This window comes from Parasteatoda tepidariorum, chromosome 4, assembly GCF_982258835.1.
Source record: "Parasteatoda tepidariorum strain Cologne lab strain chromosome 4, Ptep-v5.0, whole genome shotgun sequence".
Taxonomy (NCBI): Eukaryota; Metazoa; Arthropoda; class Arachnida; order Araneae; family Theridiidae; genus Parasteatoda; species Parasteatoda tepidariorum.
Window position 1 is genome coordinate 61,763,781 of NC_141758.1, and position 25,443 is coordinate 61,789,223.

Sequence of the window (25,443 nt, forward strand, 5' to 3'; positions counted from 1 at the left end):
AAATAATAATAATCTATGGAATCATCAATACGCAAATTAAAATCATATTGTTAAAAATTAACTGTAATAATAAATCTAGTGTCTTAAAAAGTTTCTCTTTTAAACATTTGAAAAAAAAAAATTAAGCTTATATTATGGAAAATTAGTAGCATCATTTGCATGCTAAAATAAGATTAATAGGATTGAGAATTTTTTCTATTAATTTATACTTTATTATTTTTGAGCATGGTGTAATTACCAATTCAAATTTTCTTAATTTTTGTTTCGGATCCTGATTAAAGATTTCCATTTTAAAAATTTAAAGTTCATTTTATGGAAAATTAGTTGAAATCATCTTTATTTAAACAAAATTAATATGATTGAGAATTCGATACATTAACTTATACTTTAATATTTTTAATTAAGTTGTAAAGACCAATTTAAACTTTCTTCGTTTTTATTTTGAATCCCAATTAAAGCCTTCTATTTAATGAAATATAAAGTTCAGTTTTAATAACATTAGTAGCAATCATCTGCATATTAAATCAAAATTAATATGATTTAGAATTCTTTATATTTTCTTATTCTATTTTATTTTTTAAAGTGTTTTAAATACCAAATCAAATTTTCTTCATTTTTGCTTCGATTTCTGATTAAAGCATTCTGTTGAACTCCAAATGCTCTTGTAGAGTGAGAGTTGGAACAAAACAATCATACAAAGTTCGATCTTTAGAACTTTTTCCTTTAGGTCCTGTCAGAATATCTTCGATTTCACCAATTATCAAAGTTTCTTTTTTCAAAAGCAGTTCAGTAATCTATTTAAATAAAATAAAGTTCATTAAGCAATATAATACAGTTTTTTAGTTTTTTAGACTGTAAAATATAGTGACAATACACAATTTCAAAATTGGGTAAAAGCTTGTATACCTTTCATTTCAAGAATTTTTCGTTCGAAAATTATTAAATTACTGGGAAGATAAGCACCCTGCTCGTTATAGCACATCAAACGAGACGACTGCTTTGCAATAATTGTCTATTCTTAGCACAAAACACTTTTTCTACGAAAATTGAAATTTTTTACTTATAATATACGTACTACACTGTTAGAAATTTCTCGGAAAAAAAGGTTAAATAACAATTTATTTAATTGTTATTATACCATATTTAAACAAAATAGTCAAATAACCATACATAATATGGTATTCAAACTATTAGCTGTGAGAAAAACCTTTTATTAACTGCTTTCACTTAATACAGTTAAACAACCAGAATTTTATCGCACTAAATAGACCAACAGTATATGATGCCACTTAGTTCCTTGCAGCTAGGTGCATACTGTAACCGAGAGGAGTAATCTGTCAATATCATGACCGACAGACTGGGTCATTGAGTCTCAGCGTTGACACCACCATATTTCCTCCATTACTTTCAACACACGAAGAGTTGCAGTGTCCTGCTCACCCCGATTTGTGACCCTGGACACTCTGAATACGATACTCTCATTCATAATGGTACTCTCATGCTGCTTAACACAAAAAAGTGTAGAACTTTCGTGTTATTTCCAAATGGTTAAAAAACCGTATAGTTTCGTATTCATGTTTTTTTTTCTTTTCTTTCTTTCTTTTTTTTTTTTTTTTTGAAACCATTTACAACATACTAGTTGTAAATGGTTTCAAAACAGCAAAGGCAAAAAAAAATTTTTTTAACCGTAAAATTTAACGTTTAATTGAATGGACAGACTGATGGCGGTTATTTTACAGTCATGCTAGAATAAAAATTCTAACCGTGTAAAAAAATTTCCATTTGCTTGCGCTTGCACCCCCACTTCCCACGTCCAACATTCATTTTTTTAATCAAATTGAATGTTTATTTTGTTCAAATTAAATGTTTACTTTGAGTCAAATTCGATTGGTAAATAGTATGAGAGATCTGGTATAATTCTATTTCACTTATGATTCCATCAATATATATTTGTGATCATAAATAATTTTGTTACATTAAAAATTAAAGGTATATTTTGAGAACGAATTTAGTGAGTTCACAATCGTAATATATTTTCACTAAACAAACAGTTTGATATATTAAATATAATTTGTGCAGGCATTACGCTGTGCATGGTGAAGCTGATTCTTAAGCTCTAAATCATTGAAAGAATCTCTATAACGTTCATTTATATTAGTCTATTTAGGTAAATTACTCTAAAAGTAATAATTATAAAACGATTAATAAGTTTAGACAACAATTGAAATAAAATTATCTTAAAATTAAGCGTAATAAGTTAACATCATAGAATCGCTTTATAATAAAGAGACAACATTTTTGGTTTCAAATTCTGAATTGAGAAAAGAATCAAATTTTAAAAACGCAGTAATATCAGAGTAATGTAAGAAAAATAAATATTTCAGGTAAATTCCTTTAAGTTTGGGATACAAAAATATTTTACAGTAAAACATACTTTTATGACGTTTTTTAATTTTATGTTGATGACAACCAAGAAAATATGGAAATTAATGTGGGAAAACTGGATTTTTTCATGTAATTTTCCGGCCAATAAAAATGCACCAACAACAATAGAAGACTGCTACGGTAGATTTTTATATATAGTTAGTTATAATTATTAGTATTAAAAATTATATTTTAGAGGGCACTATTTTGGAATAAATGAAAAAATTTTCAATTTGTTATATTGCTCAAAAATTAGAGCAAAATAAGCAAAAAGGGTAATTAATATTCCACTTATGACCGCTCTTCTGATAAAACTACTGTTACTCAATTTTTCAAACTGCTATAACCCCTTCTACTTATTTTATGGGGGGGGGGACGCAAATTTGTGTCCAAATAAAAAAAAATAAAGAACATTTACTCAGAAGAAACATGCTTTTGCATCGAATTCCGTAACTTAAAGAATTGTCAATACAAATTATTTATCATATTCACTGTTAGACTCTCGAATTATAAAAATTTCATCTCAGGAGATGAAAAATTCGATCATCAGATCAAAAGCTATTAAGATGTTCCATTTTTCTTACCCCACATTACCCATATGACATAATTATTTTCCTATACAACTAATGGGAAAATATTGGTCATATTCCATTCAAATGCATAGGTATGCTAACAGAAAAGGCATTTGTAATATACTTGTGACACATTTTCGTTGTCTTCCAAAATACTTAAGTAAACCAAAGTACTTTGTAGCACTGTAAACGGACGAATTTTTTCTCAATTTTCTGTAAAACACCAGAAAAAATTTAAGTTATTTTGTAATTTCTTTTCTCTATGACTTTATTGCAGACTCTCACTCTAAAATAATTATTCTAGAATTAATATTTTTCTCATACATTGAAGAGATTATTAAATAATTTTCTTCTCAATTCAAATTTTCTTACGTAACTTTTCATCACAGATTGTGTATTTGTATATGTATCTTAATCTATAAAACTTGCTAAGAATTCAAATCTTCTTACTATCAGTACTTGTCTCAGTTCAAATTTTCTTACGTAACTTTTTATTAAATATTGTGTTTTGTACATGTATCTTAATCTATAAAACTTATAAAGAATTCAAATTTTCTTACGTAACTTTTTATTAAAGATAGTGTTTTGTACATGTATCCTAATCTATAAAACTTTATAAGAAGTAAAGAGTGAAAAAGCTTAATGTCTTACCTTTATAAGTTCATTTCTATGAGCTTTCAATAATGCTACTGTAGATAGAAAGCAACGGTGAGCGTAATACAAAGTTATCTTTAATTCATCCTGGCCTTTTATTTCTTTTAGACATTTGTAGTGGGAATGTCCCTAAAATTTAAAAGAAAAACTCAATAGGCAATTTTTACTTTTACTATTTTTTACTGTTAAAAATGATAGTATTCAATGACATTTATAAAATTCTTAAGAATAGTTGTGTTCTGTTTTCTGAAGCAAATATTTTAAAACACACAAAGTTTTTCACAGACCAGCCTTCTTCCACTAGGTTATTCAAATGTGAAATGATTGAGCTTATTAATTTTCCACTAGTCATACATTCTTTATATGTGATATGTATCAATGTATAAGCTGGTGAGTATCCCTACTAATATAGAAAGAGATATTACTAGGAATTTTCCTCATTGTAGAATTAGTGGACGAAGGTTCACCCAAGTCAATTCACTAACATCAGCCTAAAAAATACAACGACAATTTGAAAATTTTATGACACATTTTTTACTTTTACAAACACAATTATGACACAGTTTTTTACTTTTATACTATTTAATGACAATTATGAAATTCTTAAGAGGAGTTGTGTACAGTTTTCTGAAGCAGATACTCCAAAACACTCAAAAATGTTTTATAGAAGAGCCTTTCATCACTAAGTTCAAATTTCAAAATGATTAACGTAATTAACTTTCCTCCAGACATGCACTCTTTATATGTGATATGCATCAGTGTGAAAGTAGGTGAGTACCCATGCTAGTTTAGAAAGCCATGTTCCTGGGAATTTGTCTAAATCTAGAACTTAGTGGACGAAAGCTCGCCCAAGTGAATTTACTAACAACAGCCTTAAAAATACTGCAACAGTTTGAAAAAATGTTTGACACAAATTTTAATTTTGAAAATGGTATTATTTAATGGCATTTATAAAACTCTTAAGAAGAGTTATGTTCGGTATTATGAATTAAATATTCCAAAATGCTATTTAGAAGAACTTTCTTTCACTAGGCTGTTTAAAAGTGAAATGATTAACACTGTTAACTCTTCATTAACTAGTCTTACACAAATTTTAATTTTGAAAATGGTATTATTTAATGACATTTACAAAATTCTTAAGAAGAGTTGTGTTCTGTTTTCTGAATTAAATATTCCAACATGTTATTTAAAAGAACTTTCTTTCATTAGGCAATTTAAATGTGAAAATATTAACTATGTTAACTAAACTTACACTCTTTATATGTGCTAACTTGTCTTACACTCTTTATATGTATCAGTGCTTAAGCTGGTATTCCATGTTCATATAGAAAACGTTGTCACTGTAAACACTACTACTGAACCTTTTCCCAAATTAAAGTGTACAAAAATATTTCTGATAAATTTTTTCAAAAATTTTCCCAGCTGAAAATGTTCAGAGTTTAAGATAGTGACAAATGTAATATCATTAATTACAGTTTAAGGTAATATTTTATTTGAAGTAGGAATGTCAAGCTTTTTCATAAAGTCAGGTTACCTTCATCTACAAATATTTTAAATTGATAATGAAACATTAAACAACTTTACAGGGTCTCATAGTGATTAATTTAGGTGGAATTTGAAGAAAACACAGTATTTTTATTCTCTGTAGAAGAAAACTTATCTTTTTCAAAATAGTTCCTTTTTTCAAGTTTGAGCATTTTTTTCTTTCATTTAATGCATCGGATCTTATAAACATTTTTATTATTTAAATTAAAAATAACACAATAGCAGCTTAAAGCTTCTAAATTAGGATTTTCTTAAAATAAATATGAAATCAGGATGTGTCTGGCCTTTGATGAAGTTATCCCATATAACGGTTAGACTTTTTTTCAGTGTGATTTTTCTCATTATAATCAAAATTATTGTTTATCAAAGTCTAGTTTGAGTCTTTCCTTTTGTAGAGACTAGTCAGAATAAGTCGCAGGCTTATTAAAAAATCCTGCTCCTCGAAACTGCAATGTTGCAGATTAATTAGAAAGTTTTTCAGTATTCAATAATCAGCCTGATATTTTTAAGCGTATTACAATATTCTTATATACTTTCAAATACTAAAAAATGCGCGAAATACTACTTAAGCTAATTGCAATAAGCCTTCAATAAGGCTATTTACAATAAGCCTTCATTACTTTGTGCTTATTGCAAACCACCTAACGTAATTCCGAAAAGTTCATTAAACAAAGCAAATTAATATGCATCCTAATTTTCTAATTAGCCTAAATATATGCGGAACCACAGCAAAAATACTGAAAAGTATTAGGCTAATAAGAAAACACTTGGATCTTTTTTGCGAATAGACTGGAGCACTGAAGAATCAGACAGCTGCTTGTAAATAGGAAAAGAATTGTTCAATTAATCTAAGATATTTACAGCATTCGATAAGTAGTATAAAAAGAGACGAGAAAAAAGTTTTTTTTTTTTTATCACATGCAGCTATTTTAAAACATAAAGGCAAATAATATTGCAAATCATTTTGTACAGTTTCAAACTGCATACATTGCTTACCATGTTTAAAACACCGGCAAGATATGCTTCAAATTCAATTTTATCTCGGCCATGTCTCTTAAATTGTTGAGGATGGAGTAAACTCACAGCTACGCAGCCTGCGAACTTTGCACATATCAATTCGAAATACTAGAAAATACATTAGAAAAAATAAATATATAATAACATATATATATATATATATATATATATAAAAGTTCAAAATGAAGAATAAAACAAAGAAAAATTATAGACATATGAAAAAAAGGGGGTGGGAAATAAGTAAAAAAATAACAAACAACATTTTATTAAAAAAAAAAAATTTAATTAAAAAACCGGAGAAAAAGCCGGAAAAAAAAAGATATAATCTTTTCTTCTGCCCACACGATTATATCCGTAAAACAGAGTTCTTTCTGATATTGTATCAATAAAGCCAAAGCAAAATATATTAATACAATAGTGTGAGGAGCACTCAAAATTTTTTTTTATAAAATAACTACAAAAAAATAGATCATAAAAAGTAAAAATAACATGTAAAAACAGATAATAAAATAAAATAAAAAGAAAAAACATTAAAAAGGGGGGACTATAAAGCGAGTAGCAAAATCATAACAACTTACATGGACGGATATTTTTCAAGAATGATTTAAAAATGTTTTCGCAGAAAGATTGCCAGATTAAAAAATATGAAAACAAAAGATGAAAACAAAAGCGCAAATTGAGTGTAACAAGAGGGTTTTAAAGTGTCGTTCTTACTGCACTGCTGAAGTGATTTGTTATTATGAGTTTTGATTTGTTAGTTACCAAGGATGGGCCCGAAATGGATGTGCGCAAGGTAATATTGTACTGGATAATTTTAAAAATTGATCATAAATAGTTTTAGAAGATAGATGTTTATTTAAGAAAAAATATAAAATAGAAAAGAGGAACATAAATTGCCTGCTTTGCAAATAATTTTAGTCGCGGATTTGCACGATATGGATTAGCACATAGAAAAATTGTTTAAATTATCAAAGAAAAAATTTTAATAGATAATTTTAACACGGATTTGCCCGAAATGGATTTGCACATGGAAAAATTAACAAAGAAAAAATTCAAGCAGATAATTTTAACCACGGATTTGCCCGAAATGGATTTGCACATGGAAAATTGTATAAATTAATAAAGAAATTTTTAGCAAACACTTTTATCCACGAATTAGCCCGAAATGGATTTGCAGATGGAAAAACTGTATAGATTAACAAAGGAAATTATTTAGTAAAGGAATTTTTGGTAAATAATTATAACCACGGATTTGCCCGAAATGGATTTGCACATGGAAAAATTATATAAATTAACAAAGAAATTATTTAGTAAATAATTTTGGCAATGAATTTTGGCCTGAAATGGATTTGCACATGGGAAAATCATAAAAATTAACAAAAAAAAAAAAAAAAAAAATTTTTAGTAAATATATCCACCAAAATATACGATTAATTCAATGATTTTATATAAAATTTTATTACATTAGTTGGGTATCCATTGTTTTTTCAGATTTTGAAAGAGTTTATCGATTTGTTTTTTGGATAAATAAATATTACTACATATTCTTTATGTTTAATAGTTATACATAACTTATTGTTTTTCTTTACTTTCTTAGTGTTTTCTTGTATTTATTTATATATATATATATATATATATGTGTGTGTGTGTGTGTGTGTGTGTGTGTGTGTGTGTGTGTGTGTGTGTGTGTGTGTGTGTGTGTGTGTGTGTGTGTGTTCCTATAAACAAAAAGGAGTCCTATATGAAATTTTGACAAAGTTGCGGCCCCCCATTTGACTGATGTTTCTAATTGTGGCCCCCCGGCCTATATATATAAAGAAAAAAGAGAAAAACTAAGAAAACTACGAAAATCAATGAAAAAAAATTGAGTTCTCCTCACACGATTGTATTGATATATTGATACTATATTAGATTGCATTGATATATTTATTATTGGCTATATTGATACAATATTTGAAAGCATTTCTTTTTGGCGGTTATAATCGTGAGAGCTGACGAAGAGATTATATCGTTTTTTATTCTGGATTTTCATTTTTTTCATTATTCTGCAATTTTGTTCACGTTTTCTCTACATTTTGAACTTATATAATTGCGCGTGTGTATAAACTTTCGTAAAACCAATAAATGCATAGTTATAAATTAATTTATTTAGTTTAATAGTTACGTATATTTATTTACAAATTAGTATCCACAACTTTGTTTCAATCTAAATCTATACAGGGTGTTCAGCAATAACTATTTCTTATAACTTTTGGAATCTTTTTTAATAATCGACAAAAATTTGTATCACCTTTTGAATTTAAGTACTGATTAAACAAGAACACTGGTGAAATGGGAGAAGTTGCTGTTGAAGAGGGCGGGTTAAAAGAACATTAAAACCTGTTTGATTGCACAATCTGGAGATAATTGGCAATTATATACCCTAAGCATTAATTTGAGATTTCCGTCTTGTGTACATTTTGTTGCTTTATTTCACCATTTGGCGAAAATTTCGAAAATATGAATTAAAGCTTGTCGCATATGGCAGAGCTCGAAAAAACTCGGAAATTTTACCCGTCCCCGACGACGGCTTGTCCAACAATGTACCCATCCTCCTTTGAAACTAACCCGTAGCTTCTAAATAAATAAAAATATAATTTTCTCTTATTTATTACAAACATTTATATAAATTGCACAATGAATTAGTAGTTACTAGGATTACAAGTGCTAAGATTACATTATGCAGTAATAAAAGAAATACTAGGTTATTAATAGTAATATAGTATTTCTTTTATGAAAAAATTTATTTCTTTTATGAAATAATTTAAATGACAAAGGTCAAGTTATCTAGAATGTCAATTTATCCGAGGGTACTGCGTTTTTTAAATGAATCAAATATGACGTTTGCCAGTTCCACAATCAAGCCACTGATTTACAGAGGTTTCTGCACAGAAATTTGAAAGGGGTTTTCCAATTAGGTAGATGTTCATAATTGCGTTTAACGCTTCTTGCTTAAGACCAGTACGTAAGGTGTTTTTTTGTTAGTTCATCGCTGAAAAGCCCCTTTCAACCGCTGCAGTCCTCCCAGACGGAGAAAACATCAATTCCACCATGCGCAGTATGTTGCTGTATTGTGGGTCATTTTGCTGCATTTGATCTGACGAAGGAATTAACAGGATTTCTAGATTAGAGGGTCATTTTAGAAGTGAGGCGCTACGCTAGACTCTTGTAAGATAACAAAAATCGAAAATGTATCACCAACATTAACGGGAAAATGGCCGTCCGCGCGGATGTCGGATTCGAGGAATTCATTGTCCGCGGGGAATTTTTGACCGCCGAGGACGGGAGGACGGGCGGTTTTTCGAGCCCTGGTATATGGGGATATAAAGGTGGTCATAGTGGCGGATGTACATATGTTATTATATAATTTAAAAAAATTTCATAATTAAATTTTGTCCGTAATTAGAATGTGCTTTCTTTAAATGCTCAAATAATAAACATGGTGTGGTTATTCTAGCAAAAAATAATATTTCCAACTGAAATGAAAACAAAACAAAAATATCGTTAATTGATAATTATATCGAAATATACCACTGATATACTTTGATATCAATCCAAATATACCACTGATATATTTTGATATCAATCCGAATATGCCACTGATATATTTTGATATCAATCCAAATATACTACCGATATATTTTGATACCAATCCAAATATACCACTAAATATTGATTACTACTGAAGTAATTGCCTCCGACAAAAATTTATAGCCCATTATTTTCCGTTTCCCCTAAATTAGAAAAAATTTCCAACAATACTATTTTTTCGGTTCTCTTTTTTTCTGTTTTATTTATTTTTTCTGGGATGATACTATTTGAATAGTCAAACCTAATCTACAATAATATTATTTATAATAATAATCATAATGATTTATATAATAATTATAATAATGATTTATATAATAAGTATAATGATTTTTATCATAATCAGATTTAAAATATTTTTTTCAATGGAAATTCTCAAAATTATCAGTTTGGACTTATGTTTATAGTTCTTTAAATTTAAATCTCTTTAAATCAAAATCTTCTCTTAAAATTTAAAGCTCTTTAAATTTTTTCCCCATTTTTGTTTTTTTTTCCTTTTAAATGAACCATTAATTATTCCATTAAAAATCTGAGCTTTTCTGCACAAATTTCAATGTGGAAGCATACTAAAGCGCACAAGCAAATCATTAAAATTTTCATACCAATCGTTTAAAAGCATGAAAATGTATTTTTTGGATGTTGGTAGTGCATAAAAATGGCTTTTTATGTGAATGTCATTTCTTATGGCACTATGTATTTAACCATTATCCCTCTACTAAATTAGTTGAATAAAAATTGGTTAAATCAATCAATAAATTTAAAAAATATCAATCAGTATTTTTAAATTAATCAATCAGTGTTTTTAAATAAATTAATCTAACTAACTAACTCAGTGGCGCGACAGCCCATTAAGAGGGCCAAGGCCGACTGTGCCCATCTCAGTTTTCTTGACCTTGGGCTCTGGGGTGCAGGAGCATATGTTCCGGTCAGGTGGTCAGCCGAACGCGGAACCCCCAGTGTTAGTTCCCAAGCATGCTTGGTACTCATTTTATCGACCCACTGAAGGGATGAAAGGCTGAGTCGGCCTTGCCCGGCCCAAGGATCGAACCAAGGACCTGTGGCACGACAGCGCGAAGCGCTACCGCTCAGCCACCGGGCGTCAAATAAATTAATCAGTTTTATCAAATTATTCTATCCGTGTTATTAATCAATCAGTATTATTGAATAAATCAGTCAGTGTTTTTAAATTAATCAGAGTTAATAAATTAATCAATTAGTGATCAAAATAAATAAATGTCATTAAATTAATCAATCATTGTTATTAAATCAATCAGTTATTATACTTAAATTAATCAATCAGTGTTATTAAATCAATCAATCAATTTTATTAACCAATCAGTATTTATGAATTAATCAATCAGTGTTCTCAAAGAAATCAATCTTAAAGAAAATAATCAATCAGTGCTTTTAAATTAATCAATTAGTGTTCCTAAATAAATAAATCAGTGTCTTTAAATTAAACAATCAATGTTATTAAAAAAATCAATCAGCGTTATTAAATCAATCAATCAGTGTTATTAATTAAATCTATCAGTGTTATTAAATTAGTGTTCGTAAATAACTTTATCGGTGTTATTAAATTAATCATAATATGTATTAAATTAATCAATCATTGTTTTCAAATAAATAAATCAGTGCTATTAATCTATGTATGTAATTAAATCAATCAATCAATGTAATACCTCTGCATATGAATACACATCTGTGTAGCGAACTTCAATCCCTTGTTTTTTTCTTTCGTACGGCTTGATACTAGCTGTGTGCACGTAGCAGTCCACCGTTGTATACCAAAAACCAATGAGATGACCAGCTTCGTGTAACGCAGTCAAAAAATCTTTCGGTTTGTTCTTTTTCAGAAGTTTTTGAAAGCGCTTCTCTTGGGACTTCCATGCAGTTCGATATCTCTCTTTAGCCGTGTCTGTGTCCAGTTTTTCCTGAATATGATGCAAGTATCTCTTCAATATACCTTTCACTGTAATCAAAAAATGCATCTTTATTTATCGGTCTTTAAATTTGATTTCTATGCGTGCTTATTTTTCTTTAGTTAAGCTTTATTTACTTTACTTCTGATTTAGGATTCACATCTCTTTGGACATACTGTTTCTGGCCAAATTATTAGACGCACTAAATGATTCTGTGTAAAATCTTAATTACCAGGTGACACTATACAGCTTTATTGTTTTTGCGTGACAGAAACCGGTTCGCACTTGTTTACGTTCGTGTATCAATTGGTTAAATTAGACGATATATTAAATAAATACGGATTATTTATTATATCGGGTATTACATTATTATATTGTAATAATTAGATCAAATTATTAGATGCACTGCAGTTTTTTAATATTTACATGTTTTACGCGAGTTTAAATGCAATAATTTTATATTTAAACATGTATGCAATAGCTTTTTATTCAGAATATTTTTCATATACATAAAATAATAATTAAAACATCGATTAAAATAATAAAATAATAATCATAAAATAATAATTAAAAAAAATAACAAACAACTAATTAAGAAAAAAGGATGAAATTTTATCTAAAAAAACCGGAAAAAAGATACAATCTTTTCATCAGCCCACACGATTATATCCGCAAAAAAGAGTGCTATCTGATATTGTATCAATATAGCCAAAGCAAAATATATTAATACAATAGTGTGAGGAGCACTCAAAAAATGTTTTTACAAAAATTACAACAAATAATATAGAACACAATAAGTAATAATAAAATAACACGTTAAAACAGAAAATAAAATAAAAGAAAAAGAAAAAAACAGTATAAAACAAAAACTATAAAGCGAGTAGAGAAATCAGATGTACTTACATGAACGGGAAGTTTTTCAAGAATGATTTAAATATGTTTACGCAACAAGATTGCCAGATTACAAAATATGAAAACAAAAGTGCAAATTGGTTACTAGAAGAAAAAACTAGAGGGATTTTAAATACTCAAAAGGGCGACCTTTGTGCTAGAATACAAAGTAAGGTAAAACAACGTTTAAGAGCACAAAAAATATTTAAAAATGCTGACAGCTGTTTTGGATGCTCAAAGGGCAACCTTCATCAGTGCAACAGAAAGAAATGCAACCCTGTTTTCTCTTATTTCTTTCTGTTGCACTGATGAAGATTGCCCTTTGAGCATCCGAAGCAGCTGTCTGCATTTTTAAATATTTTTTGTGCTCTTAAACGTTGTTTTACCTTACTTTGTAGAGGGGTTTTGCTTTAAAGTGCCGTTCTTACTGCATTGCTGAAGTGATTTGTTATGTTGTACATTGATTTGTTAGTTACCAAGGATGGGCCCGAACTGAATATGCGCAAGGTCATATTATACTGGATAATTTAAAAAAGTTGACCATAAATAATTTTAGAAAATAGATATTTATTTAAGAAAAAATATAAAATAGAAAAGAGAAACATGAATTGCCTGTTTTGCAAATAATTCTAGCCACAGATTTGCCCGAAATGGATTTGCACATGTAAAAATTGTATAAATTATCAAAGAAAAAAAATTTTAATACATAATTTTAACACTCTTTTTTGCAGATATAATCGTGTGGGCTGATGAAAAGAGTATATCTTTTTTTTTCCGGTTTTTTTTAAATAAAATCGCATCCTTTTTTTTTTTTCTTTTTTTTTTTTTTAATCAGTTGTTTGTTATTTTTTTTAATTATTACTTTCCCCCCCCTTTTTCACATGTCTATAATTTTCCTTTGTTTTATCTTCACTTCGAACTTATCTAATGAGTTCTGTTTACTTGCAGCTTATGCGCAATAAATGAAACTTATTGTTTTTTGTTCGCGTCTTTTTGTTATATATATATATATATATATATATATATATATATATATATATATATATATATATATATATATATATATATATATATATATATATATATATATATATATATATATATATATATATATATAGATAGATAGATAGATAGATAGATAGATAGATAGATAGATAGATTTAGGGTAGTCTTTAGTCTATCCTAATCTTCTTCATTTGTGATTCATTAGTTTTCGATTGTAAATTAATGCTTTTCCTCGCTTATGTGTTGACTTATGTATATTTTTTTATTTCATTTTGGCAGGGATATCAGAAATGTTCATTAAGTTGATTATTACGGAACAACATAAATTATAATCAATCATTTTTACAATAATTTGATAACACTAAACTAATGCAATAATATTAACTAACTAAACACTTACCTGTTTGAGCATAACTCAGTCGGAATTCTTTTCGATTATAATAGGATGATGCTTTAACATCATACACCGGAGGGAACGCAAAAAAAACAAAAAATGTAATCGTAAAAAGAAGTAAAAAACCGTACTCCATCGGAGTGAAGCCAAAAAAGGCAACAAGTTTACGTAAGGAGCATAATTCATCGAGTCGATCATAAACGTATATCATATCGACGATTGTATGAAAGAAAAAAAATGCGTTTGACCAAAAAATAAAACTTCTGAGAAATTTATATCTCTTACAGTGACGAGATGGAGCACCTTCCATCTTGGAGGAATGTGTTCATCTGTTAGTATTTTGTGAATTTTAATCGATTGCTTTTCCTTATATCGCCGTACTTCGCTGCGCAAACTCATACTGTTGAAATTGCGCATATTTGGGTCTTTTCTCGAAAGCGTTAAGGGAACATGGAATTAACCATTGACTATTATAAAAATGGCCCATATAAAACCTATGAAAATATCAAGATAATTTTAACTTTATGAGCGATTGCTAGGGTTGCAAGTTTGTCGCGGGAAAAAAAGACATAAATTCGCGGGTGATTCGCGCAACAGTTTTAAAAATTCGCGAAATTTTCGCGGATAACATATGCACTGATATTTACACCGAAGATCAATTTAAAAATAATAAAAAACATAAAAAAGTTACAAAATTTTATTTTTAAGCAATATTAATGCCGTTACTTAAATGTACAGAATTTTGATACAAAATATTATACATGGTTAGGTTATTCTCACTAATGTTTCTCCTTTCATCACTCAATACATTTTTGTATTTTGAAAAAGATAGTTCGGCATCCACGCTATTAGTTGGTACTGACAAACATCGAATTGCCACTTTAGACAGTTTTGGATAGCGTTCCATCTTCGACAAGCATTTCCACATGCCTTTCTGTACCTATTGAAATAATCAGTGTAAATATATGTACCTTCTCACCACTAGGAATTTCCTGTGAAAGAGTCAATTTTTCTTCTTCTTTTGTTTTCCTTTATCTTTTATATTCTAGTTGACTGTTAGGAAAGGGAGGCATTGGTGTCAATCAGTCAACAAAAAGATAAGAAGACCAACCTTTTTGTGACCATCAGTCTTCAATCAACTTTTCAGTCCTACTAATTCCAGCAATGAAATTCAATTCCCCAAATAATTTGTTAACTACAAAAGTCTTGTGGTTGCCCCCCCCCCTTTACATGGTGAGTGCTATAAGATGGGGGCTCATACAGTGAGAGGACTGTCCCTCTGGTCAATGGAGGGGGAGATAAGAATTAGAATGTAGAAAATCTTATCTTTCAGTTTGTTCATGGTATTCAATTTCAATACAAAAGCGAGGAGCTTGTATAGGGCCTAACCCAATTCTAATGTCATTTTGCTAGATACTTTTGTGAATGCTTTGAAAAAATATAATCAATTTTTAAACTTCAGAAAAATAATAACTACAAATATATTTTTATTGATAAGATAAAACAGAAAAAAATAACTTCAAATTGTGAATAATTTTCATTTAAATCGCGCAAATTGAATAACTTTCGTTCAAATCGCGCAATTTTAAAAAATTCGCGAATTTTTGAAAAAAACTTGAAATTTAGCGGAAACGGTCGCGAAAATTCGCGCCGCGACAAACTTGCAACCCTAGCGATTGCTTAAATATGTACATGGGTTCAAAATATTCTCAAACTTCACCCGAGCAAATTCAGGTGCAAAATATAATCCCACCCACGTTCCCAAATATCTTTTTTGATTTCATATTGATGAACACTTGTAAAAACCCAATTATTAATCAATCAAAATAAATTATGACTACAAATTAAAACGAAACATTGTATCAACTTTATACGTCGGACTTCTATTTAACGAACTTCCATTTTACGAATTTTTATAAGAACCAAGAACATTTTGGAAATTTCTTTGTAAAATAACTTCCCAATAGCGGAATGAATTTTCTATTCAACGAACTTTTCATTGACATCCGCTTTCCCTATTTCCCAAAATATTTCAAACTTGTTATTGCATTTTGTTTGGGGAAAGGACCTTGAATTAATTTTCGAAGCCACTGCTTTATGAAATGTATTACTGTTTTCTCTAAAAATTATCTCAGAGAAAGTAGGAAATTCCTTTTCCCTTCTTGTTTGCATTTTAAACGAAAAACTCAGTTCAAATTAACAGATTTTATCCGTAGCAATTTAACTTAAGAGCGCATGCGGTAAAGCATGTTTAAAATTACTTTTGTAATAAATGCAACTATAATTTTATACATAAATTTAGCCTTGTTTTTTTGGTTCAAAATGTATATAGCATGATAGTGTACCACTGGATAATGCTTTTGCTCTATTCTTGCTTTCCATGCAGATTTCTTTTACAATTAAGATTTATAAAATAAATAGTAGATACTAGTTTTCAAGATAAAAGTGCATCAATTGCTATTTTAATTATGACTAGTGTTTATGAATTTAAAACCTGTTTGTGTTGCTAAAGTATTTTAAAAGGTAATTTACTATTTAACGAATTTTCCATATAACGAACTTATTATCGGGATTTTTTGACTTTGTGAAATAGACGTCCAAATTTACATGTACGCTTTATATTTACATGAAAATATTGTTAATAAAAAAGGATTAGCTTATTAATAAGGTAGCACAAATAAGAATTAATGGGAAAAAAATGCTGAACATTTATATTAACATAAAAGTGATGGGGGCAATATCGTAATTATTAAATGCTATCAGTAAATGCCCCTCAAAATCTTATTTTGAAACCATGTCATAAATTTTTATTATTTTTTTAGGCGCAGTGACTGATTTAGGCATATTTATTATTAAAATAAGCATGACTGGAAGAATGAAAAAGAATAAACTATATTTGTTTAAAATATTTTATTTGTTTAATTTAACTCAATAATATTTAGGTCTTATTTAATTTTAAAAAAAATTTTCTCCCTTCTTAGTTTGATCATAAGAAAAATATCTTGCAATTAAAACCAACAACTTTCCGAGAAGCAAGAGTGCTCAAATTTCAATTAGAATTCTTTGCTGTATGGAATACAGGATTGCATGATCACTTTTCAAGTTTTAAAAATAACAAAATTCATTCTTCAAAGTTATTGATTCATTCTTCAAAGTAGCAGAAAAACAGAAATTAAGAGAACAATAAAATAAAAAAGTTTCTAATAAACATGTTTTTCTCGAGGACACAGAAGCATAAATTATTCCTATTCTTGTCGTTCTTGAATAGAAAAAGAGGGATGATTAGCTTCGTAACGAACTTACACGACTTCGTAAAATTCCTCCATGTTTTTTGAAAGTGATTAGTTATAACAATAAAAGAATAGTTTTAGTTATTACAATAAACGGATTTTTTCTCTTCTTTAATAATGTTCCAACGTAACAAAAAAAGCAAAAATCAAGAAAACAATAAAATAAAAAGTTTCTAATAAACATGTTTTTCCCGAGGACAAAGAAGTATAAACTATTCCTATTCTTGTCTTTCTTAAATAGAAAAACGAGGGATGATTAGCTTCGTAACGAACTTACACGACTTCGTAAAATTCCTCCATGTTTTTCGAAAGTGATCAGTTATAACAATAGAAGAACAGTTTTAGTTATTACAATAAAAGGATTTTTTCTCTTGTTTAATAATGTTCCACAACGTAACAAAAAAAGCAAAAATCAAGAAAACAATAAAATAAAAGGTTTCTAATAAACATGTTTTTCTCGAGGACAAAGAAGTATAAATTATTCCTACTCTTGTTCTTAAACAGAAAAACGAGGGATGACGTTCTAAAATAGAAAAACGAGGGATCTTCGTAACGAACTGACACGACTTTGTAAAATTCCTCTATGTTTTTCGAAAGTAATTAATCATAACAATAAATAAATTTTTTTCTTCCCCTTTAATAATATTTAAAAAAATATTTTTAGTTTTGTACTGAATTCTCAAGCTTTTTGAGGCTAAATTTTCGTACTAAATAAAATGTATTTATTTCCTTAAATAAAAAATAAAAATAAATTATAATTAATTTTAGAATTTAGTCTTTATCTAAATATTTAAGAAGAATTATTGGAAACTATATACATCAGATAATATCCGCCAAAAAAATACGTTTGTATGGTCTTGGCCTGCTGTGCTGTAGTGACAATAAGAAGTTTTTTAAAAGCTATTTCCCAAATTCAAATGACTATTTATTACTATAATGACTATTGAAATAACTACTAAATGATTATCAATAAGAAACAATTTTTTGACCTTCACTTTTTGACGATTGACCTGGATTCTGGCTACAGTAATAGTTTCTTAAAATGGATACAGCTGATTTTTAATCCAAGCACCTCGTTTGCTCTCAAAGTCTAAGCAAGTGGCCATATTTAACATGTAAATACCGTAAAAAATACTTTGTATTACTAGTATTCTGCCCAAATTTTATTTTTGTACTTTTCGGCAATACTGACTGACTTTACTTACTGATTATTTACTGATTACAACTGACATTACTTACTGAAAATGCTCGTAAAAACAGATTTTGATTTTAAATATTTGCTGTGTGTGAAGCCCTTAATCAAGTAAAATAAATTCCCCTTTGAAATTTATAAAAATTGATTAATGACATCTGCAGAGAGGGGTGGACTATTACTTATTTTAAAACTTGGGAGAATATCTGAGAAAAAGAATGGATTTTTATTTTTATTTTAAGACGCCTACCCGCCGGAAGTAAGATTTAGCATTGCAGGTGATTTTTAATATGAAATTTCGATTATAAAATATAAACAGCACTTAGAATTAGCATCCGAAACTATTAAAAAAGTTAGTTCTAAGGGAATTAATTACTAAAATTAAACATAGATTAAAATTCGATAAAAACAAATTTAAAATTGGAACATAGCTCTAAAAACGAACAAAAAAATAAAGAAAAAAAGGAGAAAAAAAACCACTTTTCCCAGAAAAACTAACCTGTATACGTTCCAACGAAGGCCATGATGAAGAGGAGTTATTTTTCTGTAAAATAAAATGCTGCCCTCGTCGCTTGCAGGCATATAAATATATCCCGAAATGTGAAAACTAAATTTATTAACTATCTTTCTTACTTCCATTTTCTAAAGCAATATATTGTACAGGGAGCTCCGTAAAGACCACACACACGCACACGCACACACACACACACACACACATTAATATATCGATACTCTAAGTTCAATGGCGGTACTGGATTTCTACGAATCTAAGTTAAAAATAGTTCAATATGGTGGACGCAATCGATTTTCTCAAAGCAGAAAATGTATGGTGTATTAATACAACGCACTGGAGAAAATGGAATTGAGAATTTAAAAGTTAAGAATTGAAATAAATTTCAAATGAGTAAAGGTGTAAAATAGTAGGTAAATTCAGATATTTTTAATATTTTTTTTGGAAAATGTATTAACTTATCGTTAAAATCAAACTATTTTTCGCTAGTGGTGTAATTTAAACAATATCTAAATAAATTTCTTTAATGAATAAATTATCATCAGTGTTAGTTAAGAGGTTCTATTTGTGTAAGTGTAAATATGTAAAATGGCGAATGTAATTGATTAAGTCGGAAATGTATATCAGTGAAGACATGCATCGTGTAGGAGAATGACGAGAAAAAGAGTTCAAAAAGAATGTTCGGAATTAAGTGCTCAAAAGAATTATTTCAATATCTTCGTTAAATTTTATTTAACTAAACTGTTGGTGACAAAAAGCCAACATAAAATTACAGATTTTTTTAACATTTTATATATATATATATATATATATATATATATATATATATATATATATATATATATATATATATATATATATATATATATATATATATATATATAAATTTAAATAAAACTTAACCATTAGATACATTGATGAATCAATGATTTTTATCGTTTTCTTGTACTATTTTTAATTCAAATTAAGGCTCTTAATGGTTTGATCATTTGTTTAAATTTAGTTCTATGAAATGTTGAGATTTTCATTCGTTAAGGATGCCGTTTGTTAATGAAGACAAAAATACATTTTGCCGAATAAGATATGATTTATTTTAAATATATTACTTTCTATAAATTTTTCTTGTTTTCAAATTTATTTCACTGTTGAATTATGTATGACCTGTACCATTACTCCTTTTAAACTCTGAACAAATTGCGAAAAGCATTTAGATAGATTTTTTTTCACTGTTTACAGTAGAATTTCTTAAATGCGATATTGAAATAAATAACAATAAATAAAAATACGGAATAGAACATAAACTTTTCACACTGCCAGTCATATAATTAACCACGATACCATCACGATTCTGTCTTGATAATTAAATTAGACAAAAAATATTTGATTATTAATTAATTTCCAAGATTTTTAAAACTGCAAGTTATAATTGATTATATTTGAAAATATCTCTAATTGATTGAATAAATTTTGATTTCTATATCTCCGTATGAGTATAAAATTATTAAATGCATATATTTACTCTATAGATATTCGAATGAGGCTTATGTATAAGTCCCGAGAAACAAATATGATATACATATTATTTTTAACTGATATTATACTATCAGTAATTATACAAAAAATAACTATAAGATTAATTATAAAATTATCATAATAATTTTGATTTCTATATCTCTGTATGAGTATAAAATTATTAAATGTATATATTTACTCTAACGAATGAGGCTTATGTATAAGTCCCGAGAAACAAATATGATTTACATATTATTTTTAACTGATATTATAATATCAGTAATTATAAAAAAAATAACTATAAAATTAATTATAAAATTATTATAAAAATTATAATTAAATATATAAAAAATCGTTATTACTCGTATGAAGAAAAAAAATCAAAAATAATTATTCAAAGGTACTTCGGGTTTATTATTTCAACAGCAAGATTTCGGACTTTTTATATGGCCCTTATTTTTACAAGTTTTCCTTAATTTTATGTATGTTGTTCGAATTTTTCGAGTGTTTTAATCCTCTTATATTACGATTAAAGGTTGCTGTAAACTTTAATTTAAATTAAAAAAGTAGAAATTAATTTTTTTCACATCTTGTTTACTCTTTCTCTTTTCTGACTATAGATTCTTTTTTACAGATTCTGTGGAATTTTTTTCTGTAGATTGAAACATTAATAGCTGTAAAAGTGATAATTGGAATATGGTATTATTTTCTTTCAAAATAAAAGCAGCAGATGGCAGCACGAAATTCCATTTTTATATTCACTATGACATGATTGTAGTACAAGTGTTTATAATAAATGCACATAATAAATGCACACCTTAAGTCACAAAGAAGTAATTTAGAATGAAAATGCAAAAACAAATTAATTACTATCGTGAGTTTTTTTAGTATTTAATGTTAAAAAAAAAAAAGATAAATAAGAAGTGTTCAAATTTACTATGACTTGACTCAGTATTATTTTTGCGCCAGAAAATTATAAGAAACTAAGGATTAAAAAGAATACTTACAATACTATAAAACTTATAAAAAAAATAATGAACATAATTCCCAAAGTATAAACGATTTAAAATGTTTACACCTAAGAAAATTATTAAAAAAATAGTTTTTTTTTGTTCTTTTTTTTGCTTTTTTTCCTTTAATTTACAATAGTATAAGAGTAATTAAAGAAAGCTGCATGAAATTTCAAGTAAAAAAAGTAAAAGAAAAATAAGTATCAATTTTTTTTTTTTTTTTTTTTTTTTTTTTTTTTTTTTTTTTTTTGCAACTTGGAGGATTTTACGTAAAAAAATTTTCACATAATTTTAAAATTAAAAGAAAGGAGTTTTCTATTTTAGCATATTTTTTTTTCATTCAACTCTTTTTTAACCTTTCCCAACTTTTTTCAACCCCTCTCTGAAGGAGATAAGTAGGTTTAATTGAATTATTAATTTGCTGTAGAAGCAAAAATTGAAATAGGGTATTATTTCTTTTCAAAATAAAAACAACAGATTCCACTCTATTTTGGGAAGATGCTGGTTGGGGATTTCATTTAGAATAACTCTAAATAATATGAAGTCCTAGTGACTGAATTCAAAATCATATAAAATAATTATAACTATAATAATGACAATAATAATAATAAAACAATTTGTTTTCTATATGTATAGATAAAAGGAGATAAATAAGTATCACAGAATTCTTCAGAAAATTCAAACATTTCTAAAAAAAAAAAAAAACTTTTTTTTTAATTGTAGTATTATTAAAAAAATTAGAAATACTTTTATTGAAACAATTTTAATGACACAATGAAACAATTTTAATGTTGACAGAAATCGCAGAAAATGAAAACGGTTGATAATGTATCACCAAGAGATGCAATGAAGAGATCCAAAGAAATTTTTTGAAGTTATACTTCTTATGCGATTTCCAGCAAGGTTGCGTTAAACGTTTAATGCTACATTTTTATTGGCCGGGAAATCACGTGGTAGGATCTAGTTTTCCCTCATTCATTTCCATATTGTTTTGGTTCTCACTAGCATAAAAATAATAAAAGTCATAAAAGCATTGTTTTTCTATAAATATTTTTTTAGTTTGATTTGATACGCATATAATTTAATAGGATAGTATTTTTTATTTTCAAATTTAGTGGATAACAATTGTAAAAAATGAGTGAAAACAATCCCACGGACAATGCGACGGATTTAAGGTTATGACAAGGTACGTCTCTTGTGAATATCAATTGATTGTTAGGTTTTCTCTTCTGAAATTACATTATGACGCATTCACATACATTATTAATACAAATACATTTTCCAGGGCGAGACGATGAGGCAACCACAAGCACTTACACTGGTTCAAGAGTTCCACGAAGGAAAAATGCACAATATTACCGTTATTCAAGAGCACGGAAGCCAACGGAGCAGGAAAAAGAGTCGTTGAATAGAGCTAGTGATCCTTCTACGACTGCTGATTCTTCTACAATTAACGTCGCAGGCTGCGAAGTTTAACTTCTTTCGAGCGGAGGGACTCCACGCACTATTTTTTTTAGTTTGATTTGACACACATATTATTTAATAGGATAGCATTTTTCATTTTCAAATTTAGTGGATAACAATTGTAAAAAATAAGTGAAAACAATCTCACGGACAATGCGACGGATTTAAGGTTATGTCAAAGGTACGTCTCTTGTGAATATCAATTGATTGTTTGGTTTTCTCCTTTGAAATTACATAATGACGCATTCACATACATTATTAATACAAATACATTTTCCATTGCGAGACGATGAGGCAACCACAAGGACTTACACTGGTTCAAGAGTTACACGAGGGAAAAATGCACAATATTATCGTTATTCAAGAGCACGGAAGCCAACGGAGCAGGAAAAAGAGTCGTTGAATAGAGCTAGTGATCCTTCTACGACTGCTGATTCTTCTACAATTGACGTCGCAGGTTACGAATTTTAACTTCTTCCGCGCGAAGGGAATCCACGCACTATTTTTTGTTTAATAAGAGAATGAGCTAGGGGAATTGATGGAACTAAAGATAAATTTCGAGAAGTTTTCTATTAATCTACATACATTTAATAACGGAAAAATTTGGCGTGTATTTGTGTATGTCAGTATACCTAATTGCAGGTGTACAATTGGCACTAAAAATACGGCATTCAACGCGAAGTGAATTGAGCCATATGAACGAAGTCCGATGTTTGGTTTTTCAATTAGATTTTTAATTATGAATTTTTCAAGTAACTATATTTCAGGTTTTTTCTCTCGATATATTTGTATTTTGTAGTCCACAATGTTAAAGCAAAATGTTTTAAGACTTTAATTTTTTTTTTCTTCAAAATTAACCATCTCATCTCTTTTGGGCCAAGTTTTTCTATGTTGAGAAAACAATAATAATAATTTGACAAACTTTTTTTTTCAGTCATCTTTTCTGCTCGGAATATATTTAAAATACAACGCCCATGAATCTCTGGCAGATATTAACTTGGAATTTAGATAACCATATGTAGTGAATTTAAGACTCAAAAGAAGAAAAGCAATTAATTAGACAATTTTTTACGATTTCATTTAATTTTTAAACATATAAAAAATTCTGATTTAATTCAGATACAATTCTTACCCGAGATTATTTCACCTCGCGGATGACGCATGCGCATAGAGTCGAAAAGGGGAAAGATCACGGGTCTTGCTTGAAATCAAAATTATTATTATCACGATTTTGTTTTAATTTTTGTTTTTTCATCAGCCAGTAATCCGAAATATTCCCAAATTTTACTTTCAGCAGTAGATTTTGCTACTAACTGGTGGTAAAGCGTTCTTTTTTTCAAAAACTCATTTTCAAGTATTCATGACGAAATGACAATTTTATCATTTTTGTTATTTATTTATTGTTTAAACATTTCGGAACAGATATATCCGCCAGTAAGACGGTTTCGTCGACTACCTCCGTCAAATGACATAGCACCGAGCAAAGAATAGCTCAACAGCCATCAGAGGCATAATTTGTTATGGAAACACGGAGGACTTTGTGAACAGACAGATTTAACGTGAACCAATCACGATTTAGTCTCGAGTAATTTAGTCTTGGAGTCTTTGGCAGTCTGACTCCCGTTCCTGCGAACGCGAGTCCAGCGACCTACCAACTATCCCGGTCTTCCCCGACTTTTTTAATTAAAGTATATGAAGGTAACTGTGAATGCGTTAATCTATAAAACATTATTTCATTTTTAAAATATTTATTTTGAGGAATGAAGATTTTTTATCATTAATAATATTAAATTAAGTTTTATGTTCGACAGTTAAATTTTTAGACCTCGTGCTTAAATGTTTAGTCTAGTTTAGTCATGAATTTGAACAAAATAAAATATGGCGAAAATAAATTTTTAAAACAATCCCAATTATGTTTTTTTTAAATTTATTTTATTTATTTATTTTTTAAGGAAAACTGAAAAAAACTATTATAAGTGTTGAAAATGGTTATTAAGGAAACATATTTCTTTATTAAAAAATTTAGTTACTTTGACTTGAAAAGTGCAATAGGAAATACTAATGCAGTATTCTATAAATGCTTGTTCTCATCATAATATGTTCAATATATTGTTAGTTGAAAGTATATATTTTAAAAATTTCATTTCTATCTCATTGGCATTTTATAAAAAATAACTTCATAGAAGCAACTGAAATAATAAATAAATTATAAATTGAAGGTAGGATAAAAATATAATCAGAGGTTTTAAAAATCATCACTTGCTTTTAAAAGTACTTACTCGCAGAACCCTTTTAACTCCTCTACGGAACCCTAGAGTTCCGCTGAAAACCATTTGGTGACCAGTTGTCTCAGAGGATTTTACCCCATTCCTCGCTATGTACATAAAAATCACAAGAAAAAAAAATCAGCAAC

The 25,443-nt window shown here is 28.2% G+C and overlaps 1 protein-coding gene across 1 annotated transcript; it reads right to left on the reverse strand.

Annotated features, from left to right (window-relative positions):
- Nucleotides 1-550: 550 nt before the first annotated feature.
- On the reverse strand, nt 551-14,475 carry LOC147811006 (uncharacterized). The gene is made up of 5 exons (XM_087161230.1): nt 14,058-14,475; nt 11,522-11,811; nt 6,192-6,320; nt 3,648-3,779; nt 551-794 (listed from the first exon to the last, which is right to left on the reverse strand). Exons 1-5 carry the CDS (start codon nt 14,359-14,361, stop codon nt 633-635), a joined length of 1,017 nt encoding a protein of 338 aa, XP_087017356.1. The 5' UTR covers nt 14,362-14,475; the 3' UTR covers nt 551-632.
- Between the last annotated feature and the right edge of the window lie 10,968 nt (nt 14,476-25,443).

Excerpts from the sequence above, each read along its gene's own strand:
- LOC147811006 (XM_087161230.1), bottom strand. The coding sequence starts at position 14,361 with ATGGAAGGTGCTCCATCTCGTCACTGTAAGAGATATAAATTTCTCAGA. Across the intron at positions 11,812-14,057 it reads ACTGAGTTATGCTCAAACAG|TGAAAGGTATATTGAAGAGA; the intron begins GTAAGTGTTTAG and ends TTTTGATTACAG. Across the intron at positions 795-3,647 it reads ATAGAAATGAACTTATAAAG|ATTACTGAACTGCTTTTGAA; the intron begins GTAAGACATTAA and ends TTATTTAAATAG.